This window comes from Ascaphus truei, chromosome 4, assembly GCF_040206685.1.
Source record: "Ascaphus truei isolate aAscTru1 chromosome 4, aAscTru1.hap1, whole genome shotgun sequence".
Taxonomy (NCBI): Eukaryota; Metazoa; Chordata; class Amphibia; order Anura; family Ascaphidae; genus Ascaphus; species Ascaphus truei.
In genome coordinates, this window is record NC_134486.1 from 328,748,345 (window position 1) to 328,770,610 (window position 22,266).

General features: G+C 40.5%; 1 protein-coding gene across 1 annotated transcript in view; it reads left to right on the top strand.

The window, feature by feature from the left end:
- B3GAT2 (beta-1,3-glucuronyltransferase 2) overlaps positions 1 to 22,266 on the top strand; it is a 116,160-nt gene that overhangs the window by 87,612 nt on the left and 6,282 nt on the right. Inside the window, exon 3 of the mRNA XM_075598069.1 lies at positions 21,814 to 21,962. Coding sequence (XP_075454184.1) covers positions 21,814 to 21,962 — 149 coding nt within the window. The remainder of the gene's footprint in view (positions 1 to 21,813; positions 21,963 to 22,266) is intronic.

The following is a 22,266-nucleotide window of genomic DNA, read 5'->3' on the forward strand; positions in this document are numbered from 1 at the left end:
AATGCAGAACAGTTTCTTAAAATATCAGGCTAAAAGATGAAACAGAAATCCCTATACAATACGTTACCATATGTCATAGGTTTTCCCCAGGGAGGTCACTGGCGTAGGAAGATGAAAATTCACTTGTTTGATTCCAAAGCACACCTTTGTTGCATTCTGATTTCATAACACCAGGGCAAGACCTATATACCATTCTTCTCCCACTGAAACAGCATAAGCCCACCCCCATTATAAATCAGCTGCTAGGTTGACTGTTTTATGCCTTAGAAAAAAACCTTACCTCTTGCCGTTCAAAAAGTGTGCCTAGATATATGAAAGACCTCATAACTTAGAGGCCCTCATACTTAGACACACGCAAGTCATATTAATAGATTCTGGTGAATTTGCTAAACGTAACGAGACTCTTTTTGACAGACCTGTCCTAACTTTGAGTGACAAATGGATATCTGTCCCTTATTACCTGCTAGACCTGACGTGTCTGGCCTCATTGCATTTGTCTCCTTGCAACGATTATAAATATCAAAAATGTATACTTCAGAATAGCTGTCAGGTCCATGATTCCATATTTGATATCTTTTGAATGGTAGGCTTAGTCACGCTTTCTGGCACTCCATAGAACCCTTCCAGGAAAGCTTTCAGAGTACCTTTAAACAGTGTCCTGTTTATGTTAGTATCAGGAGAACCACAATGTAATCCCATCTCTGGCAAAATAGATGTTCTTATCTCTAGATTCTATCCATCCTAAAAGTAGGCCTGGCCAAGGGTTTAACAGGCCTTTAACAGGCCATAAAACATTTTTTTTAAACAATCGGTAACCACATTGACCCCTGAAGCACCAGATTGATTAAAACACTTAATATTCTCAATCATTTTCCTTACAAGGATAGAATAAGATCAAGCATTGTGAGACAGTGTCTCATAATCATCAGCCAAAGGGTACACTGATATCCAGACAGGAACAGGCAGTGTTTAAGTTCTGTGGTGGAATAGTCTCTCCTTCAAAAGGAGTTGTGCCGAGTCCTTTGCATTTTCCGAGACAGACATCTCACAAGGATGCAGTCCCGTGGTTCTCTGTCATAGTGTCTCTATACCAGCGTGGTGACGACAACTTATAACGTGCCCTACATATTAGTGGATCGACAAGGGCTGACAATGATCATGATATATATGGAGTAGATAGTAGAAAAATGTATTCAGGCACTCACAGGTCTTATAAGTGAACAAAATGTGAGTTATTGAAGGAAAAAATGTCCTCTAGTAAGTACCAGTGAGCCTATAGAAATAAGGAATGTTTCTGCAGTAACCTGATGCACTGTGCGGAATACATGATTCAGGCATAAACAACGAAAACAAAAATTTTTAATTATATATATGTTTATTTATCATTATTGTTTTTAGCTTTACCCCTTTCATCCTGGAAAGGACTACAATGCATTGCAAAGCAGTCAAGTCCTGAAGAAGTTAAGCAGTCTTAGAGAGAGGAAACATCCGACACTTCACAGTGTGAAGCCATATAATGCCATTAAAGTGCAAAACAGTTAATGAAATATAGTTACAAATATATATTTTGAAGTGGCCGTCACTATGATTACTTTTTTATTGTTGTCGTTCATGCCTGAATGAGGGATTCCTCACGGGGCATCAGATTACTCTTACCATCAGGAAACCCCTGATTCAGCAATATTGAGCACCGTTCCTTCCAGTCGCTGCAGCCAATCACTGATGGGAACACCACAGCTAATAACAGCATTCTCCACATCTGTGGGCTCGCTGTTTTTTTTTACCAGTAGACATTTTTATTTTTCAGAAATGCCTGAATCTTTGCCCTTTATATGATGGACTGAAAGACAAATATTGGTAATATTAGCACATTCCTATTTCAAGTGGAAGGTAAATGGAAAAACTCAAAACTGCTGATTTAAAAATAAAAAAGAGTAAAGAGTTTATTTGTTTACTGACTGTCATGATGATATTAATACTTATCAATAATGTTTGTCACCTCGTACCAAGCCATAACAATACATTGCACGATACACATCCTTAAATCTATTATTGCTATCATGAACAGAGATATACAAACCTTTCCAGTTCACTCCATGAAAGGAATGTAAAAAATCAGCAGATGTTTCAGAGAAGTTATTCTCAATTGGCAGGGTTAAAAGGAAGGTAGATACAACACGATTCAGTGTTCCCAGAGATGCAGTTACAGTACATGTGTCACAGTTAAAAGATGCAGTGGGAGATTTATTTGACTTTCTGATGCATGGCTGTAAGAAGGTGGAACCGCACGACTTCTGTAATTTTCAATGTTATATGCCAGTATTTAGCAATAGTTATCAACTTTTTTGCCACAAAATGTTTGTGAAAGTTGGGGATTTCTAAGTAAGAAACCAACTGTTATCACTGTTGAACAGTTTCATATCTGTTGCAATTTTTTCACCCGCTGAAACTTTGCCAGGATTGTACAAAGGTTTTACCCATTTTCAATCATGAATTCACTCTTTAAATAGGTCAGTGAGATGTGCTGGGATGTACTGTAAGTAGAGAAGGAGGCCGTAGGTAAGTCAGTATCCATTGAATCTGGCAAGCATTGACACACAGACTGGGTTAGAAGCCTGGTTAAGGTAGAAACATAGGTGCACAAGCGTAGTCATTCAGCTTCCTTGTGCAATCAGGTGTCCTGGCCTATGGGACTAATAAAAAAGGGACTACATAGACATCTAGGTTGTAAAATTGGGGCACAATTGGACCAAAAAAACCTATCAAATATAGTAAAGAAAATAATCCTATAGAAAACAATGGACATTTTCTGTCTTGATACATTTGGTGCAGGTTTTTTTTTTTGCTCCAGTTGTGCCCCACTTTTGCAGACAAGAGACTTTGATACATGACTCTATCCATAAAAGAGTCACTGTCCCAGGTAATGCCTAGATGCCTGGCCGGAGCTAACCAGAGTGCTGAACATATTCCTGAACTTGATAGTAGTATGTATATACATTTACATGGTTGTTATGATATTATATGATGCATGCATCTGCCATTACATGCCAATGTTAGTTAGTGTTGTGCCTACTATATGTATGTATGTATGTACTGTATGTATATACCCCTGAAGAGGGTCCCCCTGGGGACCGAAACGTCGGTCATATGTATGCATTTTGGACCCAATTAACCACTTTTATGCGATTATCTCTTGTGCTGTGCCGGTATATTGGATCTCTAGGGATCCTCACAGACTTTATATAAACCTAACCCCCCTCCACCCCTTTTTCCCCACAATCCTTTCCCTTCATTCCCCATTTCCCCCTTCCCTTTCCCATTCCCATTCCCATTGGGGGTCTCCTCTACTGTGGTAATATATATCAATATCAATGGAGCATTAGTTCACATGATTCATCAATCCATTTGGCGCTATAATTCCTTTATTTATATATATATATATATATATATATATATTGTGACAGAAACCAGGGGTTGGTAATAAACTCCATATACAGGGCTCCCAGGATACTGAACAGTTTCTGTCCTGTCTAAGCTGAACAGGGCAGCCTCGTGGTACAGGCACTCCATTCCACAGTTTGTCTGCTGCCTGTTTTCTGTCACCTGTCATGCTGATTAGAGTTCAGGTATATAAGACCTGTTTCCTGTTTCCTCTGGGCCCCGCCCAAGAGCCTGGAAGGCTGCTGAACTGCAGAGGGGTGAGAAAGCCTCTTTCCCAAATCGCTTCATTCATTCTGTTAGTTTGTCTAAAGACTGCAAAGGTACTTATTTTGTTGGTGGAAGTGGACAAGCCACTTCCAACTCTGAGTCAGGGACATCTAAGTTTAAGTTATCGCTCAGACGAGCAGCTTTTTGTTTGGCTTTATTTTCTGTTTAAACTGTGGCAGTCTCAGTGCCTGGGACTGAATAAACCAGGCATTGCCTGTTTAAAGGAACAGTACGTGACGTCTCATCATTTAACCTACCCTAAAAGACCGTGTTCTAACAGTCCCGGACAGACGGCGGAGCCCCGGAGTAAGCCGTTTGTCACATATGGTGGAGAATGCGGGCAGAACACTGAAAGGTCTGGGGGTTAAAGAACTTTAAAAAAAAAAAAAAAAAAAGAAGGTTTTTTTTTTCCTCTCTCTCCAAACAAGATGGAAGACGTGGTGAGTGCGCTGGTACGCAATGTCGCTGTCCAGAAAGACGCGAATGAAGCCCAGCAACAGGCGAGTGAAACCCAGCGACAGCTGTTAATAGCCCAGCAAGAGACTAATGCAAACCAGCAAGAGACAAACCGCCTGCTGAGAGAGGAGCAAAAGCGGTTCGCTCAGGGCTTACAGCAGGAACTCGAGATCCTGAGGGGGACTATCAGTAACCTTCCACTGGCAGAGGCAGCCCCAGTTCCGAAAATGACCAGGGCAAGCCACTACCTTCAGAAGATGGGACCCTCGGATGATGTGGAAGCCTATCTTCTCACGTTTGAACGCACGGCACAGAGAGAGGGATGGCCAGAAGCTGAGTGGGCTGGTCTAATCGCACCCTTCCTAAGCGGCGAACCCCAGAAGGCTTACTTTGATCTAGAGCCAGCCGAAGCTAACGTCTATGCAAAATTGAAGTTCGAGATCCTCGCCCGCCTCGGCGTAACCACGGCTGTTCGTGCCCAAAGGTTTCACGCATGGTCCTTCACGATGGATAAAGCCACCCGAAGCCAGATGTATGACCTCATCCACCTCGCCCGGAAGTGGCTACAACCCGAGATCAACTCAGCAAGCCACATCGTGGAACGGTTGGTCATGGACCAGTTCTTGAGGAAACTTCCCTCTGCCTTACGCCGTTGGGTCAGTCGGAGTGACCCCCACAATGCGGATGAGCTTGTGGCCCTTGTAGAAAGGTACAGTGCAGCAGAAGAGCACCCGCAACCCACAGTCGTGGAGCAACCCCACTATCCGAGGTTCCAGGACTCTTCCAGAGACGGTAAAAGGGTACCGGGGTTAAGGGGCGCTGAAGAGCGGCGACCACCTTCACGCCGCTCCAGCAACAGTGGTTCGCACACTAAGGGCAATAGCCAACATGGGGAGCCGGGAAAAGGCTCTAAGTGGGACACAGACTATGTACCTAAATGTGTAAATTGTCATGAGAGGGGCCACACAGCAAAAATCTGCCCACTAAATGATGAGCCCATGCAATGCAACAGCGTGGAACCTTATTCGCTGTTGTCCCAATGTATGGGCCCTAGCCCAGAGGACCCCTTGAATAACCATCTGTGGGCATTTGTAAAGGTTAATGGTAAGAGGGTTCGGGCACTTCTTGACTCTGGGAGTATGGTCACACTAGTGTCTGAATACCTATTGCCCATTAAGAAGAAACAGGTAAACAGTTCACAAAGAGTGGCAATTTGTTGTATACATGGGGATAATCATGAATATTCCACTGTTGATGTTTTTTTTGAAACAGAATTTGGTTCTTTAGATTTCAAGGTGGGTGTTGTACCCAAACTGGCACATGATGTGTTAATAGGGACCGACTTTCCCCATTTTCTAAAAATGTGGTCCCCAGCTCAGAATAGCGCCCAGAGTTCAATAGCAGACCATAACGAAGGGTTAGAAGAAACAAATCCTTTCCCTTTTTCAGAAATGGAGGTTGACGAGGGCCCAAATAAGAAGGGGGAAAAGGAGGAGTGCTGTGAAATTCCCTTCCCCATCACTACTTTGGTAGGGAATACCCCAAATCAAGATGTTGATCAGGCACTTACCACCCCAGTACAGGATAAGACCCTCGCTGACCTAGAGGTCAGTCCTGGGAGTTTTAAGAAGGCCCAGTGGGAGGACCCCACATTAGCGGTAGCAAGGGGAAATATACGGGACCAGAATAGTACTCATGGCCAACCAGATAGGTCACTTGCTTACCCCTACTTCGAGGTAGAGAACGACCTAGTATATCGGGTTGATAAAAGAAAATCAGTTACAACTAAACAATTGTTGGTACCACGGACATTCCGTAACGTAGTATTACACCTCGCACATAGTCATCCATTGGGGGGACACCTAGGGGTGGAAAAGACAAAAGAAAAGGTTCTCCGAAGCTTTTATTGGCCTGGGGTTCTGGCAGAAATTACAAACTATTGTTCCTCATGCCCAGAATGTCAGATCACCGCCCCGTTCAAAGCATACCGCAGCCCATTGGTACCCCTTCCCATAATAGAGGTACCATTTGACCGGATTGCTATGGATCTAGTAGGACCCCTAATAAAGTCTGCTAGGGGACATCAGCATATATTGGTAATATTAGATTATGCTACCCGATATCCGGAGGCAGTTCCCCTACGTAGCACCTCTGCTAAAAACATAGCAAAAGAGTTAGTACTTCTGTTTTCCCGGGTCGGAATTCCTAAAGAGATCTTATCTGACCAGGGAACACCATTTATGTCCCAAGTAACAAAAGAGCTATGTAAACTCCTAAAAATCAAGCATCTCAGAACCTCAGTCTATCATCCACAAACAGATGGTTTAGTGGAAAGGTTCAATAAAACCTTAAAGAGCATGTTACGCCGGGCGGTCGATAAGGATGGGAAAAACTGGGACTGTTTGTTACCATACCTGTTATTTGCCATTAGGGAAGTTCCCCAGTCATCCACAGGCTTCTCCCCGTTTGAACTATTGTATGGCCGACATCCAAGGGGCTTACTGGATATAGCCAAAGAAACTTGGGAACACGAGGTTACCCCTTACAGAAGTGTAATAGAGCATGTTGCCCAAATGCAGGACCGCATTGCTGCAGTCCTACCCATAGTGAGGGAACACATGGAGAAAGCTCAAGAAGCACAAAGGAATACGTATAATAAGGGTGCTAGGGTCAGAATTTTTTTTCCAGGTGATAGGGTACTAGTTCTGGTTCCCACCGTGGAGAGTAAATTCCTTGCTAAATGGCATGGGCCATATGAGGTCTTGGAAAGAGTGGGAGAAGTAAATTATAGGGTAAGGCAGCCAGGTAGGAGGAAACCTGAGCAAATTTACCATATAAACCTACTCAAGCCCTGGAAAGATAGAGAGGTCTTGTTAACCCTAGTACCCCCAGGTCCGTCAGAGAATCAAGAAACTGACCCAGAGGTTAGCATAGCTGAAACACTGTCCGTGCATCAGAAACGAGAGGTCCAGAGTTTAGTGAGAAGGAACAAAGAAATCTTCTCTACACAGCCAGGTAAAACTAACGTAATTAAACATGACATAGTCTCTGAACCGGGGGTCCGAGTTAACCTTAAACCGTACCGAATCCCAGAGGCCAAGAGAGAGGCTATAAGTTTAGAGGTTAAAAAAATGCTAAAACTAGGCGTAATTGAGGAATCCCAAAGTGGGTGGAACAGCCCTATAGTTTTAGTCCCAAAGCCAGACGGTACAACAAGGTTTTGTAATGACTACCGGAAACTAAACGCGGTGTCAAAATTTGATACTTATCCTATGCCCAGGGTGGATGAACTTGTAGAGAGACTGGGCAAAGCCCGATATCTCACAACCCTAGACCTAACAAAAGGGTACTGGCAGGTTCCCCTCACAGAAAGGGCAAAAGAAAAAACAGCCTTCTCAACCCCAGACGGCCTCTTTCAATATAAGGTGCTGCCTTTTGGCTTACATGGAGCTCCCGCCACATTCCAAAGAATGATGGATAAAATTTTAAAACCACATGTTCGGTACGCTGCCGCCTACCTGGATGATGTGGTAATCCATAGTGAAGATTGGCAGTCCCACCTTCCAAAGGTCCAAGCTGTGCTCGACGCAGTTCGGTCTGCTGGACTAACTGCTAACCCCGCTAAATGCACTATTGGTCTGGAGGAGGCCAAGTATCTGGGGTATTCTATTGGTAGAGGGTTACTCAAACCACAAACACTCAAAGTAGAGGCGATACAAAATTGGCCAAGGCCAGTCACAAAAAAACAAGTAAGGACCTTTTTGGGGTTAATTGGCTACTATAGGAGGTTTATTCCCAATTTTGCAACTAAGGCAACCCCACTAACCGACCTCACAAAAGCAAGAGGACCGCTAATGGTAAAGTGGTCCCCCGAAGCCGAACAGGCCTTTAGAAGCCTGAAAGAAGCTCTCTGTGCCCAACCAGTGTTGGTCACACCTGACTTCTCCAAAGAGTTCGTAGTCCAAACCGACGCATCTGAGGTAGGGCTGGGGGCGGTACTCTCCCAGGAGTCTCAAGGGGAGGAGCACCCCATCCTTTATTTAAGTAGGAAACTAAATCCCCAGGAGAAAAATTACTCCATAGTCGAGAAAGAGTGTCTCGCAATAAAGTGGGCTGTAGAGACACTCAAGTATTATCTGTTGGGGAGAAAGTTCCGATTGGTCACAGATCATGCACCCCTTACCTGGATGTGTCAAAATAGGGAGAAGAACGCTAGGGTGACCAGGTGGTTCCTAAGCCTACAGCCCTTTAAATTTTCTGTGGAACACAGGTCGGGGCACAAACATGGCAATGCCGACGGGTTGTCAAGGATGCACTCCCTAATATCCATGGTCGCTCACCCCTCGAGGTCTGAGCTGGGGGGGAGGATATGTGACAGAAACCAGGGGTTGGTAATAAACTCCATATACAGGGCTCCCAGGATACTGAACAGTTTCTGTCCTGTCTAAGCTGAACAGGGCAGCCTCGTGGTACAGGCACTCCATTCCACAGTTTGTCTGCTGCCTGTTTTCTGTCACCTGTCATGCTGATTAGAGTTCAGGTATATAAGACCTGTTTCCTGTTTCCTCTGGGCCCCGCCCAAGAGCCTGGAAGGCTGCTGAACTGCAGAGGGGTGAGAAAGCCTCTTTCCCAAATCGCTTCATTCATTCTGTTAGTTTGTCTAAAGACTGCAAAGGTACTTATTTTGTTGGTGGAAGTGGACAAGCCACTTCCAACTCTGAGTCAGGGACATCTAAGTTTAAGTTATCGCTCAGACGAGCAGCTTTTTGTTTGGCTTTATTTTCTGTTTAAACTGTGGCAGTCTCAGTGCCTGGGACTGAATAAACCAGGCATTGCCTGTTTAAAGGAACAGTACGTGACGTCTCATCATTTAACCTACCCTAAAAGACCGTGTTCTAACAGTCCCGGACAGACGGCGGAGCCCCGGAGTAAGCCGTTTGTCACAATATATATATATATATATAGTTATACGTTACCGTTCCAAGGATTGGTAAACAAGAGACAGCACTCAATGTTGAAAATCAAAGTGTATTAGTAAAAGCAAAAATAGGGTTTCTGGATGTATTTTTGCTTTTACTAATACACTTTGATTTTCAACATTGAGTGCTGTCTCTTGTTTACCAATCCTTGGAACGGTAACGTATAACTACATTCTCTATATGGGACGTGCACCTGTGGCTTACCACCTATTGGAGTGCCAACTGCCTTATCTGACTATATATATATATATATATATATATATATATATATATATATATATATAGCAAATAAAAATATTACTTGTGAACACATTCACATATCTTAGACAGGTCTGCAACCCTGCTTTTCACCATTATCACCTAGCATACAGTGCTTCCACTGCAGCAAGGGATTCTGGGAAATTACATGCAAATGAGCACACTGTGCCACCTTTTGCCTTAAATCGTTTATTACATGGAACCCTTAAGCCAATGCTCGCTGTTTTAAACACAGCTTTAAAACACAGCCTGGGATCAGATGCAAAGCCAGTTAACCCACTCAAAGAAAGCTGTTTCAACATTTTGGGTCTCATATATACATACATAAATACATACACGCACATGTACATATGTAGCAGATGTTATTGCACCCATTAACGCAATGCGTTGGGTAGTGCTCGTACGTTATTTAACAGGAGTGCTATTGAAACCAATGGCTAAGAAGTCCAAACATGTTATTTAACACTCTATTTTGTGTGTTAACAGGGGTCATAACGTCTTCTGCATCTGTATATACATGTCAAACTTTAGATTTTTGTTAAAGAACCCAACTCTTTACGCCAGTTATTTTCTCTTCGCCTACGTAGTGTACCTTTCCTAATTAATCAGTGAGCTATGTAAACCCACCCGAAACAAAGTTTTATTTTAATAGAATATAACTTCTGTATGACAAAAGGAGTTATTATCTGGAGGTTATATAATGTGATGACAGTGATAGCTGTAGATGGATGTAGCTTAAAAAACGAGGGTATGGGGGGAGGGGAGGGCTGACTTACAACCCTGCAAGATGAAGACAGAAAAGCTTCAAAATTGATCTCATCAATCTTTAAGTGTAAAGTTAAGCTCTCTCTCTCTCTAGCTGTCAGCAACTCATGGTTGGTTGATCTTATGTACACACATCCCAGCCCCCCTTAGTGATTCTCTAGTGCCGAGAATTCAGATCTTGTGATTCACCGACAGCTGTTCCCAAATGCCTTATAACTTCTCTGCTTTTTTTAAATGCTAAGAGACATCATATTTCTGTGAAACTACTGCAATAAACTGAACGCTTCCCTCTGCATCGAGGAGTCTGCACTCTTACCATATTTGTTTCTCTCTTAGGAGTCTTCTTAATAAATCATTTCATGCTTCGCGTTTATAAATGAAATACTCCACGGCTAATGAAAATAATGAATAAAGTTACTCAAGTCTGGCTGAGAGACAGCATATTTCTATGAAACTCCTGCTGTAAAATGGGGACGTTTTATCTGCATCTGGGAAACCCATGCACTCGTGTTGTATGTCTTTCTGTCTTTAGATCCTTTCTAATAAATCATTTCATGCTGCGGATTTCAATAATGAAATACTCAACGGCTAATGAAAATAATGAATAAGGCTACTCAGGAATGGCAAATTAGACATTTTGCAACAGCCAGAAGAGCACTGGACAGGAAATGCACCCCCTTGTTGTAACATTTCAAGTGAGGAATGATTGATGAGGAATATATAAATTATTCATTTGAAGTGTGCAGAAATGATTCAGGCTGGGCAATTGGACACTGCTGGAAATGGCAAAGCATTAGCAATCCTATAGGACATTGCCATGCAATACTTCCACACATTGAGAGTTCTGGTCTCATAACAGTGTGTGCAGAATGACTTTGTTAGAGCAATCATTCCATACGCCCTGAGGGCAAAGGTGAGATAGGGTCATTTACTTGAAAATGTCTCTTACTTGAAAAAGATTTGGCGTCGGCCAAATGAAAGAATTCCCAGTCCCCAGGCCAACATAGGCCACCTTTATCATGAAAGTGACATGCAAAATCTCAAGTGGCAAGACACTGCCTGACAGTAACTACTGACTGCTCGTTTATCCCAAAATTAATGTAAGCAATAAAGAAACTTGTCACTGGACATAAATGCTCCCCCATGTATTCCCACATGTTAACTCCTGAATATAACCTCCTGTATTTTATGTCACTTGTACTAAAATATGTACCTCCTTGGATGCCATTTCCTAAGATTACCAATTCAGTTGCTTTTCCACAAGTCCGAATGGGAGGTCATGTACTGAATAGATAATACTACACAGTACCTGCTGATTCTGAGACACACTACGGCCAAGTGGGGAGATGACCCCTACACTTGGCCATTAATTAATCAAGGATGCAATACGTCTTATTTATGTGAGTCACAGAAAAATATTCAAAGAGGACAAACAAACCAGGTGGCAATGCAAGCCTTTCTTTTGATAAAAATTGCCTTTCTTTTGCTAATCATAGCAGCGGTCTGACTATATGGATACTATATCTATATGGATACATATTGGCATTTTATTTGCAGGCTATATTAAAAAGTATAAATTGTCGGTGTGATCCAAGAGGGATCAAAAAAGGTTCCCCAAAGTTAAGCACTCAATGCCGGAATATTTTATTCTGGATGACAATTATCCAACAGGAAAATTATGTGTATTGACTGTATAGGGAATAGATAGCCCTAGTGGTACCAATAAATCCGAAGAAAAATAATAAAGTTTTATTCAAGTCATTACTTATTAAAAACACATACACATCATTCAAAACTTGTTAAAAAAAAACCCCCGTTCAAAGGTGGCTAAAGTGGTCAGAGTCCAAATTGGATATCCTCTATTAATATAGTCTTACTGACTCACATGCATCCATATCGGTGTTTTCTATTGAGAACCGAAATAGTATAGTGATCAAATGGAGGGTGTTAGCTTTATAAAACAATAAGTATATGAGCTCTGTTATTCCTCACACTGAGAGTTGTCTCTTTGATACTGTTGTGTATCAAAGTGTGTGTCGGTGTAACAACATACTCTCAAACACCTCAGCTATATACAGATGTAAATCACTTAGCACAAAGGTGGACTGATAGACGGTATTATGGTCGCATAGATTGACCAAATGATCACAGTTGATATTATACTTGGTCAGTATCTAGACCGGGCAATATTAATATATTGTGTGCATACACATATAACATCTGTTTAGTATAACCGGAGCCGTGCAGTATGTCTGCAAATATACTGTGTGCGTACACATATAACGTCTGTTTAGTGTCAGCGGAGCCGTGCAGTATGTCTGCAATTATACCGCTTGATCGCAACGGATCCCAAGTACAACCAATGTGTGCAGTGGTAAATACACATAGTCTACGTTAGGGCAAAACAGCATAAGACCGTGCCCTGTGGCCATCACCTAGTCCCGTGATCACGGTATAATTGCAGACACAGCTGCTTTACTTCACAAAATGAAAAGCCATGAAAAGCCCAGCCACACTGAATATATCTTACATATAGAGCAGCTCTGGGAGCAAGGAGTCACCGTGCACCTACATGTTGTCAAATGCGGTGGCACTTTATAGGAAACCTGACATGATGGGTGGGAAAAGTGAGACACAATACTGTATGATATGTTTTCACACTCACTTTTAACCCGACTGCAAAAACTACTGCTATCAATACAAAAATATATTGCACATTCAGTCGTCGCCACCAGTAATGCCAATTCCCTACTATCTACAGGGAGGCCAACTCCAGTCCTCAAGGGCCACCAACAGGTCAGGTTTTCAGGATATCCCTGCTTCAGCACAGGTGGCTCAGTCATTGACTGAGCCACCGAGTGAGCCACATGTGCTGAAGCAAGGATGACCCTTGAGGACTGAAGTTGGCCGCTCCTGCTGTACAGTATGTTAATAACAGAGCGCGAACCCCTGTAACATCATCTCTGCCATTGTAATGGTTACATTTTTTTACTTGGTGGGTGGGTCTTCGACTAAGCCACTAATTGAGCCACCTGTGCTGAAGCAGGAATCCACTGAAAACCTGACCTGCTGGTGGCCTACAAGGACTGGAATTGGTCACTGCTGCTCGTCAGTTAGCCCTGTACATACATACTGTACATGTTTAAAGACATGTTTACTGTACCACTAGACTGAGCATCCACACCCAAAACCACAATAAATAGAAATACAAGAAATCAATACTAACATATTATTAATGGGCTTATTAATATTTTACATTTTCCGCTCAATGTTAATATATGGGTTTGTGTTCTATTATTTATATCAGCCAATGTTAATTGTATGTTCACATTTGAGGATCACTATAGTTGTCATTTTAAAAAAAAAAATGTTCTTAAGGAATAAACCGTTTTTTATTGCTCAACATCTATGCTTTAATTAAAACTCGTGTACGATTAAGTAACAGAAAATATAATTGTCAACTGTTAAAAGCGTTCCAAAACAATTTCCGTTGTAAGACATACAGTACTGTATCAATCTCATTCAAAGACAGAGCAAATCAACCACAATCAGTTACTTGTTATACTGTAACTGCATATGCCCACAGCAGTCTAACCCTGATTTAATACAGTACATTGCACAAAGTAATCTTCTCTTAGTGTCTCCTGCACTAACAGACCAAGCAGTGGAATACTGTATATTCTAAGACAATGGCATTTGTCTTTGGCCTCTTTCAATGTGAAAGTTTATGAAACCATCACAGGTTCCAAAGTGACAAAACGGGTACTGGCAAACATCTTATTAATCAGTACAGCAGGATAGATTTTTCTGCATGTTTTCATTTAATAGCTCAAGAAAGTCAAGATACAACTATTCTAATGTTCTAAATTAAATAGAATATATAAACGTGTCCCTTACCACATTGATAGTATTTTTGCGGTTCACATAAGAGGTAGACTAGGGTCTTGCACAGTTATTATATATTTGTAAAGGGTTGAAAACAACGGCATTAATTGGCTATTTGAAGAAGCCTTCTGTTGTATGTGTGCCTGGAAGGTCAATGAATTATCTCATTGTGCCATCTGTTTCATTATTCTTGCATGTTCTTGTATTATAAAACAGTATATTCAATCCATCTATCGTACTTCAGGTTAATTGTATTGAAGATAGACCATATGAATGCCTAATGCTAAAGACCACAACAGTGAGATGGGTAAATGAACGAATAACCAGATAATCGTGGGGGGACCCCTAAATATAAACTTGATAGAAGACAGGTACTGGGTTGCAAATCCTGGATAATGAGCTCGCTAGTAAGTGACGCTGATGTAAACAATAAAACTAAGAGCGATGAGCATAATCACACCCTATGATGTACCAAGTGTCAGAATAAAGTCCTGAACAGGAAAACATGTAGCAAGCAGTTAACTCACTCTGAGTGCTGCAACGTCCATGCGATCCGCAGGTAAGGGGTCCCCAGGTGTGCGTCCGTCCCAAGGGTAAGCTGGTAGAAAGGAAGAAAACTGGCAGAGCACTACTATAAGTATCCAGAAAAAAGTGAAGAGGAAGGTGCGTATCCCATAAAAAATTATTTATTGGTCATGGAAAAACGGGCAACGTTTCACGCTTCTCAGGGCGCTTTCTCAAGGTACCCTGAGAAGCGTGAAACGTTGGTGGGACTCTCCTTTGCCCGTTTTTCCATGACCAATAAATACTTTTTTAATGGGATACGCACCTTCCTCTCTACTTTTTTCTGGGTACTTATAGTAGTGCTCTGCCAGTTTTCTTCCTTTCTAATTGTATTGAAGTCAGTTTTTGATATTATCAAACATGAGCATGTCATTATAAATTGTATTGTATGTCTTTATTTATATAGCGCCATTAATCTACATAGCGCTTCACAGAGGTCATTACAAATGATGTTAATATGGTCACCCCACTGACTCCAGCATTCCTGCACTTATTCTTCTAAACCAAATACGTCTTTATTAATGCCTGATTTGTTTTGTCCTCGATGTCAACATATTATACCTTTGAAACCTCATAGTGTCATTTCTTCAGGGAAAGTAACAGCTTTTCACACTTTTGGCTTATAGCCTGAACTCCCACACCAGCCTTTGCACTGTCCCATGTGCTGATATGGTGTACTGCTCATTTAAAGAACCAGTTAGGTACATACATTATGGATTTTCCTTTATGCACTTGAGATGTGTGATGACCTTTGGACCTTGAGCAGGGAGCTTGGACACTTTATGAGCCCATTAATCATTCAAGGGTATGTAAATGAAAGCCCATTAACAGATTCTTGCCTACAGTAAGTGACATTGAAAGTTTGAGAATCTGAGAAAATGCTATATTGTATATATTAAAGCTGCATTCAGACCTGCCATCATAAGACACACAGGTGTGAATTCACACCTAAAGATGTACTGTATGTCAAATATCTCTTTTATAAGTTCTTTCAAATTCTTTATCTTAACTGAAATTACACGCTACTCAATCCATTTTAATATCCCTATTTCAGAAACATATTTATATTCTGGGTATGCAGAGGGTGGAGTAGAAACTCAGGGCCCGATGAAAGATCGGAGGTATTGTTTTATAGTTACAGTAACACGTGTGAGAGAGTGCATTTATTAAGCAGCACTTTAATCTCGTTTACACAAATGAGAAATGCATGTATCCACATTCTCCCAGTCCTGATTTGTAACAGAGATCTGAATATTGCGGTAGATGCAGAAACAAACACATTCAGTAGCCACCAGTGGAAAACTGTGTTAAACAAATAGACAGATGGTGTACATTTAAGTAGTTAACTGCTAAGGATACGCATTGCTAGTCGTTAGGATCATCCTAATGGTGGTTTCTCTTCTGTGCAGTGTACTCATTGGGTGTGATAGTTTTTGCATGTACTATGCAGGACACCATTCTGCTGTATGCTTCTCAAATTAACTGCATACATTGTAGACTGTGGGCCAGGTAGGAAAGCATTGGAGGCTGTGTAGGTATCATTCAAAGAACATGTAGGGGCATCATCAGTCCGTACCAATTAACTGTTGCTTCTGGCTATCATTGTCTAGTGACTGACTAGCTAACCCGTGACAGGAGGAGACATTTTTTTTATCTCTGATGGTGAACCACTGGTGTCCTATAAAAGCTCAGTCTGACTAAAGGTAAGATAGGATGGTTACCACAAATATTGGGGCTGGATGACAAGACATGGCAACAATTTACTTGGGATTTCCCAAAGTAAAGCAAGACCATGATTTTGAGATTACCATTGAATATTCACAGGATTTCATTTTTTTTGTTAAGTTAACCAATTTTTTCCTGAAATCTAGTATCACAGGAAGTCCGTGGGATAGGTTTGCGGACCATCATATTCGCACAGATGCATGAAGATGCTGTCAAAGGGCAAAATAGTCCCTGATCTAGAGATGTTTTTATAAAATATACATTGCTTCTGCAGTCAGACAGAGCTTTATTTATTGTGCTGTGTATACTATTAAACTCACTATCAGCAAAAGTTCAAGTGGCAATGTCTCATTCTCCTGCTCTGTCTCGGACGATTACTCTTCATCTCGGTCTCACACTGATGTTACTAGTGACAAGTCATCAATCCCTCAACATGGTTAAATGAGTCACTCGATTGGCAATGCACCAGGCCATGCTCTCGCCAGTAAAGCCACAGTTGGTGGCGGTGAAATTATCATTTTCTCCTATTCAAACTGCAAACAAAAAAGTTACTTTAACAACTTTCATGTTTGGGATTACCTATATTTTCAGAATTGTGTGAAAAAAAACATATTTCGATTTCCGTGGTCTGTTTCTTTCGCTTGCATGTAATATTAGGAAAGAGAATAGTTGGATGTCTTAGCGGAGTAATATTGAATCCTATCCTTGCAGAACTCAAGCCAGGCCAAACAATACTCTGTTTATATGTGGTCTGAGTGCATTTTAATTCGTTGGTCAGTCCTGAAACGTGATGTTTGGGGTTCCCTGAGTAAACAGTTGAAAATCTCTTTTTGTTAGTAAATGAAATACATCGTTTTCATTAAATTATACACACTTTAGAAAATAGTAATCCCTTTCTAAGATTGTAATTCTATTTCGCTTCATTGCACACAACATACAAGGAACGCTTGTGAAGAATGCTCATATGAACATGACCAACACGTCTTTCTTTTTAATGAATTACACATGTAGAAGTAATATATGTGTCTAACTGAAAAGGGCATGCCACTAAAGAACACAAAACATGTCAGTGTGAAAATGTGTCATATATTATACCCAGTGGAGGAGTAAAACACATACATATCGAATATTTTCATACATACAGTATGATATTCACTATTCTGATATGATCAGCGGCATGCAGGCATGATATGAAAAGGTGTACAATCATTAATAGACTTACAGTACGGAAAACATGTGGTACAATATCATATTGTATATTATGAGTCATAATTAGATAATGTTTCACTGTAGTTTTTTGTATGCCTTTCCTCTGGATCAAAATACTGTAATTACAAATATAGAATAAGTATCTGACGTCTAAATTTAACATAGGTTCAACTGGATGGACATATGTCTTATTTTAACCTCATCTTCTATGTATGTAAATATATTGTGATACACGATTGTGGGCACTGAAACATTACTACAGATAGGTTTTCCTAGTAATAACACGTTTTGCTTCAGTAAAATGTATATTTAACTTCTGTTATGGTTAGTCACCTGACCAGAGACATTCAAAAATGTGCATGGAAGACTAGCAGCCAATTTGTTGAAAATCATAAAAATATATAGTGACTATTAAACATGCTCTACAGGTGAAAAGATCCCATTCAAAAAAAATCTCGATTGCCAATTTGCATAAAGTTGACTTGTTTGGGGAGCCTAAATGTAATTCAAAGTTCTAGAAGCTGCATTGGTCCTGGAGAAATGCCAACTAGTTGTAGGTTATGATACCTTTTAGCAGAGCACAGTGCCTTCAAAACGATTAGTTTTCCTCTTTAAGTGTACGAACAGTACATTTGAAGAAGAAACCTACAGTATGAGGTTACAAAAGCTCTGTACACTATAATTTCTATAAATAACTATCGTTGGTCTGCTGAAAGGTAACACAAAGTGCAGCGAATCCAAGAGTATAAAAGAAGGGACAATAGAGAAGTATCAATACAGCAAGAAGGGAAGAGAGGTAAAGAACAAGAGAGAAAGATACCGTATAAAGAGGGGGCACATTTTCAATATAGTGAGAAACAGGTCATGTATAGTTATATAGTTAACAATACATTAACTTCAATTCATTTGAATGGATGCTGACTTATTGTTAGTTGTGCAACAGTTTACTTCTCCCTAGATCAAATATGGACCGAGGAGAGGTACAGAGAGCAAACCATGTTTAAATGTACTATTGTAGCATTAGCTAAACTTTAAACATGTGGGTGAGTGGCTCTTTAGTAGCAAAAGCCATTCGCAGACTTCAGCTACAGAAATGATCTATAATCATGGTCAAAGAGCATTACGTCCCACACGCTCATTTAATTCTGCCGTAACTCAGGTGTATTTACTGGCCCTCAGGTCCACAAATGTCTCCTTTATATTACTGTTAATGGCATTATTGCCTTGGAAGCCAAATTGTGAAAAAGTAAATGTGTACACATCTATAGCTTCTTCCCTCGGCTTTCAAAACAAGATGCTTGCTCACCAATGAATCTACTTCTTTCAACACAAATAGTCAATAATGCTAAAGTTGTTTTCTGCTCGTCACTTTAAGTGCTTTACTTTTTACACAGGGGGGTAATAGTCCTTTTAATATTTATTTCCTTAAGGGAACCTTGCAAACATTTGCCAGTGTTTTGCATCTCAAAGTTCTTGTACACTGAAGTTTGAAAATATTCTGTACAAATAATTTTATACAATTAATTTAATTAGGAAAGGGGGAAAAAAAAGCATTAAGTAATGTATCTGAGAAACCTAACAAATATAAACAGATATTGATTAAGTGGCACATCATTTATAAAAGGTAGCCTCTACGCAGTAAATATAAGACGTCTTGCAAGAAGGCACCAACAAGCTGTTTCTTTTTGTGTCCCATCTAATGTTTCTGAGTAATAGGAAGAGGAGAAATGGAGTAATAATGATCCTTCCCTTTCTATGGAAACCCTGGTTTCCATTGGTAGCACTTATATGGCTTTTAGAAAGCATGTATTATATAGCAGTCAATGTTGGAGCAACACCCAGTTGCCAAAGTGTGTGGGTGACGTGGGTAGGAAAATCTCCCTCCAGGAGTGGCATCTAATTCATGGCAGCCCCATATACACTCTACAGTACAGTATATCACTGCTATGGCCTGTCATTAAAGTAAGCTTTAATGTTTAAACCCTATGTATATACAGTAGTGCTAGCTTTAGACCAATCTATGTAATCACATTCGAGTTACATTGGGGGGGGGGGGGGGGGTCAGTTAAATAGTAGTAAAAAAAGGTTACTTAATGTAGTTCCGAAAAGACAACAATAAAAAAATCTAACAAAAGAGTTTACCCATGTCTGACAGGTCCCAGCAACTCTTACTGTCTTGCATAACTACTAAACAGGGATTTTACTGCAGGTACTGGATGTGGACCATCTAATAAGCATAATGTAAGTTGCCTCACGTATTAGCTTCCATAATTACTGTACTTATAAATATAGAAACACACACATGGTACATATATACAATACACATAGGTTTAACAATTTCAGTCTTTTCCATTCTTGCCATTATTGATTAGGCAAAGACAGGTGGTTAGTTGTGTTGGTCCTTTCTTCCATATAGTAACAAGCAGTTACCCGATGAAGGACCCCGAGAGATCTGAAAGCTTGTAACATATCAACTACTTATTGCTCCAATAAAAGGTATCATACCACATACTCCCTCTCCCTCCTTTGTTACTACATGACATTGATTAGTTAATGTAAAAGTTAAATCCCGTCCAATCTAGATTTTTATTTTTTTAATGTTCAACTAAAGGAGATTACGTCTGAGTAATCGGATGGTTTTATTTTTCAAAAGGAACCTTATTTGCGGAGATTTCAAGATTAACATATTTTCCTTATTGCGATAAAGTGTAGATATGACCAAAGAAAATCAACTAGGAGTACTCTGATGGATGTTTTCCCCTAGCTGCTCCAACTTCGAGGGGTGTATCCTAAAAAAGTAACCTTTGGTTTTTATAAACAATACCACATACTTTTACTAACACACACATAGTATGTGTATGTAGTATGTGTACTAACACACACATATAGTATGTGTATGTAGTATGTGCACTAACACACACATATAGTATGTATATGTAGTATGTGCACCTGACGTGCGAATCACTCCTTGAAAAATAAAAAAAACCTTCAGTATACAGATGGCCGAGAATAGTGGTTAGAAATATTTAGTAGATCTCTTCTCCAATGTGTTTGATCCTGAGAATCGGTTTTGCTGACAGGTGTACTCCAGTTTTGAACATAGCAGATCTACATCCACAGGGGTGAAGTCCTAGTTCCACTTTATTCTAACTCCTCAATGGGCATCATCTTGTAAATGTGCTTACCACAATCTGCTGGTCTCATTTTACATTCTCTAAACCCCCCACCACCCTCCATTCATTCATTCATTCCAGGGGCAGGTTAAGAAATGTGCAAAGCAATCCATAGTAAATATGTACCTTACGTTATGATTATTACTTGTATATTAGTGATGCAGGCAAACCAGCTTTCAACAGATATGTTTTATACTGTAGTTTATCAAATTACTGGAGATTGCTTCATTGTAAGTTTTTTAGTTTTCCATAACAAAGTCTGTAAATTGCAGTAGTATTTTCGCTCAATATTTATGTTTCAACCAACCTAGTAGAATATGATGCTCAGGTCACTGAAATATTGCAGTTTAATGTAAACTAAACCCGGAGTATGTTTTTTTATTTATACTTTATACTGTACACCATTTTTAGACAGGGGTGCTCAACACCGGTCCTGAAGCCTCAACAGGTCAGGTTTTAAGGATGTCCCAGCTTCATCACTGGTGGCTCAATCAGACTGAGCCTCTGAATGCGCCACCTGTGCTGAAGCTGGGATATCCTGAATACCTGACCAGTTGGGGGGGGGGGGGGAGGGGACATTGAGGACTGGAGTTGAGCCCCCCCTGGTTTAAGACTGTAATGTTAAGGTATCTTTATTGGTCCTGGAAAAAATATATATTATTTGTCTAGATCAGGGGAGGCCAACTCCAGTCCCCAAGGGCCACTGACAGGTCAGGTTTTCAGGATATCCCTGCTTCAGCATAGGTGGCTCAGTCATTGACTGGTTTAACATCTTCAGTTTTATTTATTGTTTTTCTCGTTTAAATAAGACACACTCAGGTCGTTGACTGAGCCACCTGTGCTGAAGCAAGGATATCCTGAAAACCTGGCCTGTTGGTGGCTTTTGCGGACTGGAGTTGACTACCCCATGTGTAGATGGTGATACATTGTATTGGATGAACAAGACAAATAATTCATATGGCGTACATGCACCTGAGAGAGAATGCTGGCTGTTCAAACGTTACTTTAAATGGTGGTAGATGTATAATTAATACAGATACGGGGAGAGCACAATATTGAAATGTTTCATTCGTAACTTGTCTCGTTTCAAGGATTTGCTGTGAGTCTTCAAGTGATCCTTTCAAGTCCCAAAGCTGTGTTCAAGCGACGAGGTTCCCAGCCGGGGATGCAAGAATCAGATTTTTTAAAACAGATCACAAAAGTGGAAGAACTTGAACCAAAAGCCAACAATTGCACAAAGGTACAGACTCAAATGCAGAATCAGAATGTTTATTTTCAATATGGATACCTTGTTGACCATGTTTTATGTAATACTATATCCAGTCCTTATCTGTAGAACTGACAGTGGGAAGATTGTTTTGTAATTTAATCAATTCATATCATTGTGCTAGATTTCTTTAGCTCTTTATACCTGTCACAATTTGACATGATTCAAATTAAACAACAGTATCCAGTGTGTGCGTGTGTTATTTAAATGAGAAAAGCAAAAAATAAATAAAACCGAAGATGTTAAACCAATTTATCATGCCCCTGCACTGAGAAAC